Genomic DNA, 12,551 nt, shown 5'->3' with positions numbered 1-12,551 from the left:
GATGTGAGATGTGACCAATCCACCTAGGTCAGGGTGTTACAGTCCTTGTGCCACCTTTCCCACTGCCCGTGGTGTCAAAGCCTCCACCCTCACCAGCCGCGGAACCCCTGGCTGAGCCAGGACAATACACCGGGACACCACAAGCCCCTCGCAGCGGCAGACGCCGCTCACAGCCCGTTCGTCCTCTGCCGTTCACCGATGCCGGGGTGCCAGAACAAGCGGTTACCAGCAGCCCTCACTCACAAAAATTGTGCTTCCGAAATCTCTTGATGTCGATTCCGCGGGGGTGGCGCACGACCCCCCCCCGTGCCACACACGGCAGAAGCCCTTTTTGAGAAATGCGTTCTTCCCCACCCAAAAGGGGAAAGCGCCGGTGTGCTGGTAGGACAGGGCGACACACGCCGCGGCTACTAAACATGACGTTCGGCATATGTATTTCTTCAGCCTTCATCAACTCATTTCTTACCGCCGTTTCTTTTGTTTTCCCTCAAAAAAAGCGCCGTTTTCTCCGCTTTTTAGCTGGCCAGGGTTATGCAAATCGCGCGGGGCATGCTGGGCACACTCTTCCCTAAAGCGGCGCGGGGAGGGTGAGGGCTTTTGGCGGGAGCGCCGTGGCGCACGGGCCCGCGCAGGCGAACTCGCTCCTGATTGGCGGCGGTGCGCGCGCGCGCGGGGGACTCGCTCCCGGCCGGAAGCGGAAGCGCTGCCGGGTGTCGGCTGGCGGCGGAGCGAGCGGCGGGGACGCGGAGCGCCCGCGGGCCATGGGGAGGTACGGGGGGGCTCAAGGGGGCTGCGCGGACCACCTGGGAATTCCACACCGGCTGCTGCAAATCCGGGAGGGAACACAAGACTGAGCGCCGAGTCGGTCCCGGTGGCGGTCAGTGACCTTCGCTCTGCCTCGCGACTCCCGGCGGGGACGTTCCACACCGGGAGGGGGATTCGTTCCCATCCCGGCAGTCTCCGTGGGGTGAGCGCTTTAAGCTGCGGATGTTCAGCCTGGAGAAGAGAAGGCCCCAGGGATATTCCTAGAGCCCCTTCCAGCTGAAGGAACTCCTGGGGAGCTGAAGAGGAACTTTGGATAAGGACCTGGAGGAAAGGGAGAAGGAGAATGGCTTCCCATTGCCAGAGCACAGGGATGGTTGGGATATTAGGAAGGAATGCCTGTGAGGGTGGTGGGGCCCTGGCACAGGTTGCCCAGGTAGACTGGCTGCTTCATCTCTGGAAGTGCTGAAGACCAGGTTTCACGGGGCTTGTAGCCACCTTGGACAGTGGAAGGTGTCCCTGCCCATGGCAGGGGATGGAGTGAGATAACGTTAAAATTTCTTCTCACCCAAACCATTCTGAGATTCTATGATTGTATTTAGATATTTGGCAAAAATCGCTATGGTTAATGGAAGTGGGAGCCCCCTGAGCACTCCAGTGAATTTGCTGTTTGTCATTAACTTGGATTTTAGTTAAGGCTCTAATGCTGTGCTGTTGCAGAACTGAACACTTTGTGGTGCTGATTGCAGCACCCAAACCTCCTCTTGCCCTAGAGGGAGCTGCTGCTGTGAGGACCTGGGCTTACCTGCACATCAGCAGGTACTAGGATGCTCTGTTTCCTGGCAGAAAAATTTAGTTTGATCATATTTTTCCTCAGAATCCTGTGGGATTCTTGTCCTCTGTAGCAGCAACTGTGTGATCATTTCTGACAATGCAGTCTGTGGCACTGTAGAGTGGACAATTTGTCATACTGTGTCCTCTAACTAGCTTATATAGAATGCGTGATACAAAAAATATCTGGTGTTTCTGTAGGAATGAGAGTTATGTGAAAGAGGAGGATGCCAGAGTAGGTAATACTGACTGGTGACATTCTGGGAAGGGTGGGGGCTATGGCTTCTCCACTCACTGGGCTCACAGCAGTTGCTGATGTAATTAAAGATCTAGACACTCAGCTGTAAGTAAATGGGGCTGGCATGTGAGACTTACCTTGTGAATCTGTTCCTCCCATGAGTTTTGTGTTCAGGGATCTTAGTGGCATGTGAAGTATGCAGTAATATCTGGGAATAAACCAAGAAAATCACTTTATGCTGCTAAAGTGCTTCTGCCCAAGGATATTGGAGGTTTGTGTTGGAGGATTTTGGTGTTTCCTTCCCTGCATAGGGAAGGGTAGGAATTCCTGCTTTGTGGACCTGTGAAGTGAGGCGTAGGGTGAACATCCTGAGATCAACCACAGCTAAAGCCAAGACTGAAGGTCCCTCACAATCTTGTGCTGGACTTCTCAGCCAGAAGTGCCAGCTGAGGAGTTTAGGGTGTGAGCATAATAATTTTCCATTGTTAATTCAATTAAAATGCATCTGGAAACTTGCCAAAGGCACTGCAGAAGGGTGTCAGGGACATAAATTCCCCTCAAAGGGCTCCATGTCTGTAGGTGCATGAGTATGCATTGGAGTGAAGCACTAAAGCTTCTAAATTCTCTCATGTCCCTTCTTGTGTGGGTTTTGATATTAGTTAATCCAAACTAACCAGGCTTGTTTTGATGAAGGGAAATGTCTATTTGTAGATCAGGGAGCAGATACTGTATGTGAATGTCCCATAAAGCTGGTAAAACAAACTCTTCTTGTGAGTTCAGCCTTAGCTGATCAGCCCCACTATGAGAGGCTTTGCCATCAAACTGTTCCTTAAACTCTCTTTCCTATGACAGACCCATCGATGCTACCCAAGGTGGTTATGGTAGTAGAAGGTGCAGGGTTTGGATGCATTTCCTGTTGTGGAGGAGTGAAGATGGAGCAAAACTTCATTGAGCATAAGGCTTAGAGCAGAAACAGAGGAGGTGCCAGTCAGTGTTCACCCCATGACCAACAGCCTGAGTAACTTCAGCACCTGGAGCATCTGTGTAACCACACAATCCACTTGCAGTTCACTGCTGGGTGAACTCCCTCTCCATTTCCTGTGGCTGTCAATTGCCCAGTGTGGACAGATTGTGTTCTCAGAATACAAAATGAACCAATGTTGTCAATCCCACATGGAGAGGTTACTATAGGTCAGGCTGTGAGCGTGATGCTTCCAAAAGTGAGATCCCAGGGAGGCTGGGTCCTGCTTTCTATCCAGGGCTCTGGATTGTGGGGATGAAGGATTCCATGCTGCTGCAGCAGGAACAAGCCATGTCCTGCAGTTAAATCTGCTCTGAGTGGTCTGTTCTTTGTGGGAAAAGGGTTCAGGAAGGCTGTGTGAGGTGGATGTGGAGGGGTTCAGCTCAAGGGATGAATGGGTGGGTGGGTCAATGCTGCTGTCACCAGCATGCAGCCACTGTGATGCTGAAAAATTTAATTTTCTGTACACCAGGGAAGGTTTTCTCTGCTACTAAGCATCACTTCTCCCTTCATCCTGTGAGCAGAGATTTCTTATTTATAAACTGCAGGGCCTGTCAGAACACTGCAATTTTCTCTGGACAAAGACCTGTTCACCCTGCTGAATTCCTGCTATTTACTAACTGTGGCTTTCCTCTCCCTTTCCAGTTGATTGGTTTGGATCCCCACAACCCCAAGAAGAAGCAGGACCTAGACAAGCTTTATGATTTAAAAGCTAAAGCCCAACAGATTATGAACCAGTTTGGCCCTTCTGCCTTGATCAACCTCTCCAACTTCTCCTCGATCAAGCCAGAACCAGGCAGCACCCCCCCACAGAGCTCCATGGCCAACAGCACCACTGTGGCAAAGATGCCAGGGACGCCCAGTGGAGGAGGGCGGCTCAGTCCTGAAAGCAACCAGGTAATTCCATCCCGACTTTGGGACAATAGGGATGATGCTTGGGCATCACAATTATCACAGATTTGCCTGTGGCTTCATTCGCCTTCTTTAAATCACCAGCAGAAATATAATGTTTATTAAATTATCAGTTTCTGAGTGAACAAAACTTCCTTACAGAGTTCCTCTCTCCCAGGTGCTTCCTGACTGGATGGGGTTTGGATGCTGTAGGTGTAGAGCTTTTTCCAGTCTTAGGAAAGTGTATATTGGGGTGTGACAGGGGAAGTTATTTTTAAATGAGGTTATAGATGGGAAAAATGTGGGGAGAATTGGGTGGTGAGGTGAAGGTTGCCCAGAGAAGCTGTGGCTATCCCATCCCTGAGAGTGTCCAAGACCAGGCTTGGAGCAGCCTGGGATAGTGGAAGGTGTCCCTGCCCATGGCAGGGGGTGGAATGGGATGAGCTTTAATGTCCCTTCCAACTCAACCTCGAATGGAGCCTTTGATGTACATAAACCAAACTGCTGCCTAGGGAATGCTCCAGCATTGCTCTCTAATGGCTTTGCTGGCACCCAGACTCTTAGGAAGTGCACTAAACCCTAGCATGAAACAGCCACAGCAGTGAAGGAATGAGGAAGGGCAGGAATTTCCCATCTGTGTCTGGTTGACCGACCAGGCTGACAACTTCCATCCATATCTTTTAAGACTTAGCATCCTGTTGTTCAGCCCAGTGTGGTTTCTGCTCCTGCCACATCTGACTGCCCTGGAATAACCCAGCACTCCCACAACTCTGTTTTCCATGTGAGGCACTAAAGCTGATAAGTGCTAGAGCCATGGAAATGCTTCCCCCATGCCCTGGGCACAACTTTAGTCACTGCTATGCTGATTGCACTTGCTGTCTGCATCTTAACACTTGTAGTTTTGCCTTTTCACTCCTTGCCAGCAGCATTTTTTTTCTGGAAACATTTATTCTGGCTGCTACACTCCAGTTGCTGTCCAGAGCAACCACTGGTGCTTGAAAATTACTCCTCAACACCCGATATTTCTTATCTCTGCCATTCCTGAGCTGATAGACTGTGTCAATAGTGTGACTCGGCCCTGGGGGCATGGGGGAGGAGATGGTTGTGGTTGTGGTTGTGCTCCACCGGCAGCTTCTTTGCTGGAGCAGGGCAGTAAATCCTTCCTCTCCTCCTACACGCTCAGGTTTTAACCAAGAAGAAATTGCAGGACCTGGTGCGTGAGGTGGATCCGAACGAACAGCTGGATGAAGATGTGGAAGAAGTAGGTTCCAACCCGTGGAAGGGACTGCAGAAAGAGTTCATTTGTAATTTGTCACAGATCAGTGGCCCTTTGTCCAAGGAGGGAGCATTGGTTCATGTAACACTTATTGTCCTATGCAGCCTTCAGCAATCCCTGGTCTTCTGCATTCCAGTCCCAAAAAACAGCAATTGCAGCAAACACCTATGAAATCCACTCCTTTGAGTGGAATTTTGGACACCACAATTCAAGAAAGATCTAAAGCTATTGCAGGACTCCCAAAGGAGACTCTGAAGATGGGGAAGGATCAGGAGGGATTGAGGGCACTTGGTGTGTTCAGCTAGAGCAGAGGAGATTGAGGGCAGAGCTCTGTGGGGGCTGCAGCTCCTCCCAAGAGGCAGTTCCGACCTCTGCTCCCTATGACAGGGACAGGAGCCAGGGAATGACTGGAGCAGCATCAGGCTGGAGATCAGGAAAAGGTTCTTCCCCCAGAGGGTGCTGGGCACTGACCAGGCTCCCCAGGCAATGCCAGCTCCCCAGGCGGCCAGACTCAAGGAGCATTTGGACAACACTCTCAGGCACAGAATGGGGATTGCTGGGGTGTCCTGTGCAGGGCCAGGAACTGGCCTGGATGATCCTTGCAGGTCTCTCCCAATTCAGGACGTTTTGTACTTCTAAATACCAGCTTCTGAGGGCTTGTTTTAATCTTCTCACATAATTTCAACTGCTCAGTGCTGACCAGACTGGTTGTTGCCCTTGTTCCAACCATAGATGCTGCTACAGATCGCTGATGACTTCATTGAGAGTGTGGTGACAGCTGCCTGCCAGCTTGCACGGCATCGCAAGTCCAACACTCTGGAAGTCAAAGATGTCCAGTTGCACCTTGGTGAGTGACTCTTATCTGGTTTTTTTCCCTTCTACCCCCAGCTCTCAGCTCCTCCTGGAGTCAGAGTGCAGGTGCAGTGCTGTGGTGGAAGCCTGTGAGTACATAATATATCTCTGCCTGTGGCAAGGGGTTGGAAATGGATGAGCTTTAATGTCTCCTCCAACTGAAACCATTCTGTGAATTCTAGAGCGCCAGTGGAACATGTGGATCCCAGGCTTTGGTTCTGAGGAGATCAGGCCCTACAAAAAAGCCTGCACTACAGAAGCTCACAAACAGGTAAGGAGCCCTCACAACACCAGGAATTACTAGGAATTACATGGAAGGCTGGTATGAGGATGGTGGTCATAGCCTCCTGGCACTGAATTAGTGGCCTCTTCCAAAGTCATTCAGACCAGAAATTACTTCCAGAGCCTCCTGATCTGTTTATGCAGTGGGCAGAGGTTGCTGTGTCTCCTCAGCTATGTTGGCTTTGCCCAAGAAGAAGCAGCTCTTTGTGCTGAGGAGCTTGGGAGGGTTAAAACCAACTAGGAGCTGCACACAGGCACTTCTCGGCTGCCCCTGGCAACTCCATCTCTGTGCAAAGGGACTGAAAACACCCTTAATTTTGCTTTTAAGCTGCATTTGACCATTGGTTTTTAAGCCATGGTCAGAGCCTAGAAGGAGCTGCCCTGCAGTGGGTTCATGGGTGATGCTGCAGCTTCCACTGGGCAGAGAGGGTACCTTGAGATGGGCTTTGATTCCACTGACCCAGGTTGCCAAGGGGAGCAGCACAGATACTTCCTTCTCCTCTTCAGCCTGGAACCCCATTAAGATTCAAACAGACCTGAAAGACCTGCGTGGAAGCAAGTCAGGCAGCGTCCTGGGAGCACCTGGGATGCCTTGTTTCTGCTGTGGGTGGTTGTGCAGTCACCTGCTCTGAGCTGCTCAACTTCCCATGGTTTTCCGTCTCTTGTTGCAGAGAATGGCACTGATCCGCAAAACTACCAAGAAATAGCCCCTGGACAGCGCCAGAGACACCACCAGTGCAGTTTGGGATACCTGCCGCTCCACTGAAGCTTCCATGATGTCATCTGTGGGATATTTTTTAATGCTTTACAGAGAAGCATCTATTTTTTATTAACGGTGCAGCAATATCTTTACTTGATGAGGAGACCTGCCAAAAACAGTCTACACCCTGTTATCGTTCCTCCTCAGAGTGTGACATATCTCAAACAGACTTACATTTGTGACTTGAAAGTGGTTTATCGTACAAGGGTTTATCCAAGGGACAGAGCATTTGATAGTGTGTGGACAGTATTAGAAGCATCTGTAGAGGTTTTTGTTTCCTCCTTCCTGCCCCTACCTGCTCCAGTACTTTGTAATGTCAGTGTTTATATAAATACTTGCATTTGTTTTACATTAATAAAGAAATTAATCTAATCTGCTGGCACAGGCTTGTGCTCTTTAGGGTGGCAGGGGAGGGTACCTGTCACCTCGGCTCTGTGGTGCTGTTCTGTGAGGGATCTCCTGAGAGTTTACAGGGAGCAGAATCATGGAATATCCTGAGCTGGAAAAGATTCCCAAGGATTATTGAGCCCAGCTCTTGGTCTGCCCAGGATGCCCCACCAATCCTACCCTATGCCTAAGAGCACGGTCCAACGCTCTTTGGAGCTGTAGCAGCCTTGGGGCTGTGCGTATTCCCAGGGAAGCCTGGTCATTGCCTGAGCACTCTCTGAGGGAAGAGCTGTTTCCTAATATGCAATCTCTCCCTCCCTTGACACAGCTTCAGCTGTTCCTTTGAGTCCTGTCTCTGGTCACAGGGAGCAGAGATTGGAGGTGTCCCCTATGAGGAGCTGCAGATGCTGGTGAGTCTCCTATTTCCCCCAGGGTGAACAAACCAAGTGCCCTCAGCTGCTCTTACATAGGTTTCCTCCCCTCCAGACCCTTCTAGACCACAAAGATTTGGCCAGTCCCTCACCTACCAGTCAGGTCACTTCCCTCCTGACCTTGAACCTATTCCTGGGATATTTGGACTGTTGGGAGGGAGATGTTGTGACAGAACAGGAAGTCAGAGTCCCCCAGATTCTGTCTGTACCTGGATACTGAAAAGGCCACATGCCCCTGACTGTTCCTGTTGCTCTGCTCAGACCTCAGGGAAGCTGTGGGGGCTGTTGTGGGGATGCAGGAGTTGACAGCACTGCAAACCCCTGCGTGACAGGAAGGCTCCTGCAGCCCTAGGCTGAGCTGGACTCATCCTCCTTGTCCAGCGCTCTGAACGCTCCTGGTACCTGCAGGGGAAACCAGGGTGGGTGAAATGATTCCATGATCATCCGGGGCTCACTCCTTATGTCGCTGTGGGATGAGGAGACTGGGGAGCTCCTTTCTGCAGACTTGTAGAGAGGGTTTGTTTTGGTTTTTTTTCAGATTATATTGTATGAAGATTAATCTGAAAGAGAAAGTGGGCATTTCCTTAGAATGGTATGTGGTTATTTTTGCTTTGGACTCAACTAGGCATGTACTCAGCCAGAGTGGCACATACATCATTTGAGTTCCATGATAAATTTGTCACTTTTAATTCTATTTGGAAAGACTTAAAGATTTAGGGCTTTATGACTGGGATCTCAGTCAGTACAAGAGAGAATAGGGGAAGGGGTGACATTGACCTCTGCAGGCCTGTGGGGTTCCACCTGGGGACTTCACCCTTCCAACATACTTCCTTTTTCCCAGGAAAACACAGGCAGGCAGACGGTGACCAAAGGTATTTAATATAGCTATGCCACTCCTGCCTGTGCCTGGCTGCTCCATATCCACTTCCCCTCCTGAGCCCAGCATGTCCCTGCCTTGCCAGTGTCCCCAGCTCTAGCATGAGCATCTCTTCCGCTTCTCCTCCTTCTCCAGTGCCTGAGCCTTGAGCAGTACTGGCAGTGGGCTGCTGCTCTTTACCCCGTCCCACGCCTCGCTGGCCACCAACCGCCCCATCTGCAGCGCTTGGTAAATGGCCACCGTCAGCATCTGGAAGGCCTGCACCACATTGGAAGCGTCTTTGGCTGAAGTCTCCACATACTGGACACCCAGTGAGGCCGCCAACTTCTCTGCCTCCCTCTGGCCCACCTGGCGCTGCCCAGCCAGGTCACTCTTGTGCCCCACCAGCAGGAAGACCATTCGGAAGGGCTGAATTGTGTCAGTCACCTCCTGGTGCCATCGCCGAATGCTCTCAAAGGACGTGCGGTTGGTGATGTCGAAAAGCAGCATCCCCCCAGCAGAGTTGCGGTAATAGGAGCGAGTCACAGACCTGGGATGGGGACACCAAGAGCAGGGGAGTGAGTGGCCCCTGGGGTTTTGTGTGCCACCTCGGGCATCATGTTCTCTGCCTACAGAGTGGCCCTGTCTGGGACCTGGTCCTGCAAGCAGCACCTTGTGCTCAAAGCACCATGAGAGGAGCGAGAATCAGCCTTTTGCTGTGTCAATAAGAGCTCCAGGGGCAGCTCTGTCCATGCTCAGCCACCAAAGCTCATATGTCTCCTGCAGCCACAGCCCCCCAGTGCCCCTGTGTCTGCAGCCGTGTCCCCAGGCCTCCACCATCTCTGCTGTCGTGGTCCTGGAACCCTTCTGTCCCTGCTGCCATGTCCCCAGTACTTTCCTACCTCTGCTGCAAAAGTCCTGGAACTTTCCCATTCCTGCAAACCCAGATCTGCCACTCTGCCATCCCCTGCAGCCACATCTCGCAAGCTTTCCTGTCCCCAGGAGCTGCCTAGCTGGTGGAGGCAGCCCCACAGTGAGGTGTGAAGGCTCCTAGCAACTGATCTGAGGAAGATATTTTGCCGAGCACTCGGTGGGCTCCCAGCTGTTTCCCAGCCCCTCTGCAGCTGGTGTGGCGGGGGGTTCTTGGGGGAGTACTATACCCCCTTTAAGAGCTGGAGCAAGGGCTTACAAGGCAGTCCCAAGGGCTCCTTTCCCTTGGCTTTTGACATGGTGGTTTCTCACCCAAAGGGTCAAGTGAGAACACAGCCACGTCAACAACCTCCTAGGGCTTGGAATCACAACACTCCACCCCAAATCTGGAGGGGGACACCCATCTCCACCACCCTTCACGACCCAATGGACCCACCTGAATCTCTCCTGCCCGGCTGTGTCCCAGAACTGCAGCTTCACTTGCAGCCCTGGCTCCAGCTCCACAAATTGGACGTAGAAGTCCACCCCCACCGTCTGGTTGACAGTGTCCAGGAAGACACCCTCGGTGTAGCACCGCAACAGTGAAGATTTCCCCACTGTCGAGTCCCCCAGCATGATTACCCGGAACTGGTACTGCCACCGTGGCTCCATCAGTGCCTCTGCCGGCAGCCAGGACCTGCCACCCCCGCACCAGGAGCGTGTTCAGGCAGGCAGGGAGCTCCTCCACCCAGGAGGCGTTCCCAGTACCATCAGTGCTGTCTGGCCTCTTTGGAGCCCCTTTGTCCCCTTTATTTTGGCTCCATCCAGATGGAAGCACTGATGGGTGCCTGCTCCCATTTTCCTATGGACAGGACACCCTGAAAAGTGTCCCAGACAAGGGGAGCTGTTGCCCCACCAGTGGTGCCTCCCAAAGAAGAGGATCCCCCATGCCATGGATTGAGTGCTGTGCCCCTGCCTGGGATGCAGTGCTTGGCACAGCCTTTATTTAGTGTGGAAAAGCCATAGGTTTATTAAAAACACTCAGACAGCAGAGTACTATTTTTTCTGAGTCCCCAACTTAAGGTTTGAAATAAACCCAAGCCCAGGTGGGAGACCCAGCCCCATAATCACCTAAGGGCTGCAGGTGCTGGGTGGAGAGAGAAGCATCCCCACAATTTGGGGTCCCATGACTCTGGTTGGGGCAGAGCCTGACGCCATCATATCCCTGGTGTGGGGCAAGGATTCCCCTGCCCAGTGCCTGCTGGATACCCCCAGCCAGTGTCTGGAAGGCCAACTTCACGTTGAGGTTGCTGAAGGCCGAGGTCTCCACAAAGACCATGCCAGAGTGGCAGCGAGGTGTCCAGCTTCCTCTGCTGACACGGCTTGCTCAGCCACCAGGTCACACTTGTGTCCCACCAGGACAAAGGCAGGCAGCTGGTCCCCCCCAGCCTCATGATACCACTCAGGAATGTGCTCAAAAGATGACCAGTTGGTGAGGTCAAACACCAGCAGCACCCCCGCTGCACTCTGATAGAAGGACCTGGTGATGGATCTGGGCATACCCAGCAGGTTTTCAAAGGATACTGGGAAGCTCTAACATGGACAACCCTAGGATGAAGCTTGGGAGATTTTTGGGTGACAGGTGGACCTCAGCAGTGGGAAATAGAGACCTGCCTTAGCCATTTACATGACCATTTTCTGTTCAACTTCCCTCTCCCCAGACTGGGTGGCTCCAGAGGAAAGCTTTGAGGTTTTCAGGGACTCTGTGGTACCATTTATCCCCACAACAGCCCCAGATGCAGTGGGGATGGGGCAGCACTGGATAGAAATACGGTACCACCAGAGCCAGCCCTGGGGTCCCCAAAAGGTTCCCAGGGATGGAGAGGGCCTGGGATCCCAGCTCCAGCCACAGCACTTTGGTCTTCAGCCCTTTGTGCCCCATTTAAACCTCTCTCATGCTCCCAGGTGCTCCTGGCTTCAGCCTGATAAAGTCAGGAAAGAAACCACCCAGCCCCAGCCCACCAGGACCCAGGACCAAGCACCCGGCCCTGCTCCCTTGCTGCTCCCCTGAACAGCTCCAGCAACACTGCAAGCTCAGCACAAGGTGTCACTGGCCCCTAAAGTATCACCATCCCAGTGAGCCATTGCTGCCTGTCCCTGCACACCCAGCTGGGGATTTACAAACACCCCAGGATGGGAGGAAGACTCGGTGCAGTGCTGGGGCCTGCATACCCCACCTCAGCTGAACCGCTCCTGACCAGCCATGTCCCAGAGCTGCAGCTTGGCCTTGACAATGGGTGGCATCAGGATAGTCCAGCTGTAGAACTCGACACCGACGGTGGGGCTAGTGGTGGCTGCCCCAGCAGGACCCCCACCTGGCCCATGAGCAAAGCAGTGCAGGAGTGAGGACTTGCCCACGGCTGTGTCCCCCAGCACGATGACACAGAACTGGAAGTGTCCCTCGGAGTCAGGGTCCTGGGGGAAATCTGTTACTGTCTCCATGGCTGAGCTGACCAGATGCTGACCCACTGCATTCCTGCCATGCTACTAGCAACAGGACAGGTCTCCACCCTTGTCCCCACCCCACCTCAGGACAGGAACAGCTCTGGCCCCACAGTCACCCAAGCAAACTGTTTGGGAGGGAGCAGCTGTCAGCTCCGTCCTCATCCTTCCTGGTAACACTGGTTAAAGTTTACATCTTCTTCCCAGGTGTACATCCAAAAAAGGGTTTGGAGCTTCTGCATAGCTCTTTTAACCACTCAAGAAAACCACTGATTTTTTACTTGCCTTTTTAATTCTCTTGTTTTTTAAACTATTTTTTTCCATTAACCTGTTTCCCAACCACCAAACTCCAAAACACAAACCCTAGCAACAGCCCAGCATTTCAAACTTTAGTTACACAGGTTCAGCTCTAATCACATTGGCATTTAGTCATTTGTTGTCACCAGGATGTTGCATTGCCACATGGCTGCTCCACATGCCCACCTCTACTGGCAGCCCCTCGTGTCTCACAATCCATTTTTCTCCATGGTGAGAAAACTGGCAACCAGAATCA

At 52.3% G+C, this 12,551-nt stretch overlaps 3 protein-coding genes and 1 non-coding gene across 7 annotated transcripts; 1 reads left to right on the top strand and 3 right to left on the bottom strand.

The window, feature by feature from the left end:
- Positions 1-202: 202 nt before the first annotated feature.
- On the bottom strand, positions 203-333 carry LOC116184441 (U11 spliceosomal RNA). The gene has a single exon (XR_004149210.1). It is a non-coding gene; the product is annotated as a U11 spliceosomal RNA (small nuclear RNA).
- A 349-nt stretch (positions 334-682) lies between these two features.
- TAF12 (TATA-box binding protein associated factor 12) lies at positions 683-7,295 on the top strand. Of its 4 annotated transcripts, none has more exons than XM_021528387.1 (6): positions 683-769; positions 3,498-3,749; positions 4,927-5,004; positions 5,752-5,866; positions 6,054-6,142; positions 6,825-7,295. In XM_021528387.1, the coding sequence occupies exons 2-6, from the start codon at positions 3,582-3,584 to the stop codon at positions 6,858-6,860; spliced, it is 486 nt and encodes a 161-aa protein (XP_021384062.1). In that variant the 5' UTR covers positions 683-769; positions 3,498-3,581; the 3' UTR covers positions 6,861-7,295. The 4 variants fall into 4 exon arrangements, with proteins under 4 accessions (XP_021384062.1, XP_021384064.1, XP_021384063.1 ...); XM_021528388.1 differs by lacking the exon at positions 683-769 and adding an exon at positions 778-967; XM_077788505.1 differs by lacking the exon at positions 683-769 and adding an exon at positions 1,550-1,581.
- Positions 7,296-8,704: 1,409 nt separating this feature from the next.
- LOC110469538 (ras-related protein Rab-39B) lies at positions 8,705-10,168 on the bottom strand. The gene is made up of 2 exons (XM_021528385.1): positions 9,954-10,168; positions 8,705-9,137 (listed from the first exon to the last, which is right to left on the bottom strand). Exons 1-2 carry the CDS (start codon positions 10,166-10,168, stop codon positions 8,705-8,707), a joined length of 648 nt encoding a protein of 215 aa, XP_021384060.1.
- Positions 10,169-10,574: 406 nt separating this feature from the next.
- Positions 10,575-11,998, bottom strand: LOC110469539 (ras-related protein Rab-42-like). Its single transcript, XM_077788483.1, is given in 3 exon segments — positions 10,575-10,840; positions 10,843-11,051; positions 11,742-11,998. Coding segments are annotated over 3 exon segments (732 nt in total).
- Between the last annotated feature and the right edge of the window lie 553 nt (positions 11,999-12,551).

This window comes from Lonchura striata, chromosome 26 (assembly GCF_046129695.1).
Source record: "Lonchura striata isolate bLonStr1 chromosome 26, bLonStr1.mat, whole genome shotgun sequence".
Lineage (NCBI taxonomy): Eukaryota > Metazoa > Chordata > Aves > Passeriformes > Estrildidae > Lonchura > Lonchura striata.
Note: the sequence above shows the minus strand (reverse complement) of the source record. Positions and strands in the feature narration are given on the sequence as shown.

Coding starts and splice junctions, on each gene's coding strand:
- LOC110469538 (XM_021528385.1), bottom strand. CDS start 10,168: ATGGAGCCACGGTGGCAGTACCAGTTCCGGGTAATCATGCTGGGGGAC. Junction 9,138..9,953: donor GCCGGGCAGGAGAGATTCAG/GTGGGTCCATTG, acceptor TCCCCATCCCAG/GTCTGTGACTCGCTCCTATT.
- TAF12 (XM_021528387.1), top strand. CDS start 3,582: ATGAACCAGTTTGGCCCTTCTGCCTTGATCAACCTCTCCAACTTCTCC. Junction 3,750..4,926: donor TCAGTCCTGAAAGCAACCAG/GTAATTCCATCC, acceptor CTACACGCTCAG/GTTTTAACCAAGAAGAAATT. Junction 6,143..6,824: donor CTACAGAAGCTCACAAACAG/GTAAGGAGCCCT, acceptor CTCTTGTTGCAG/AGAATGGCACTGATCCGCAA.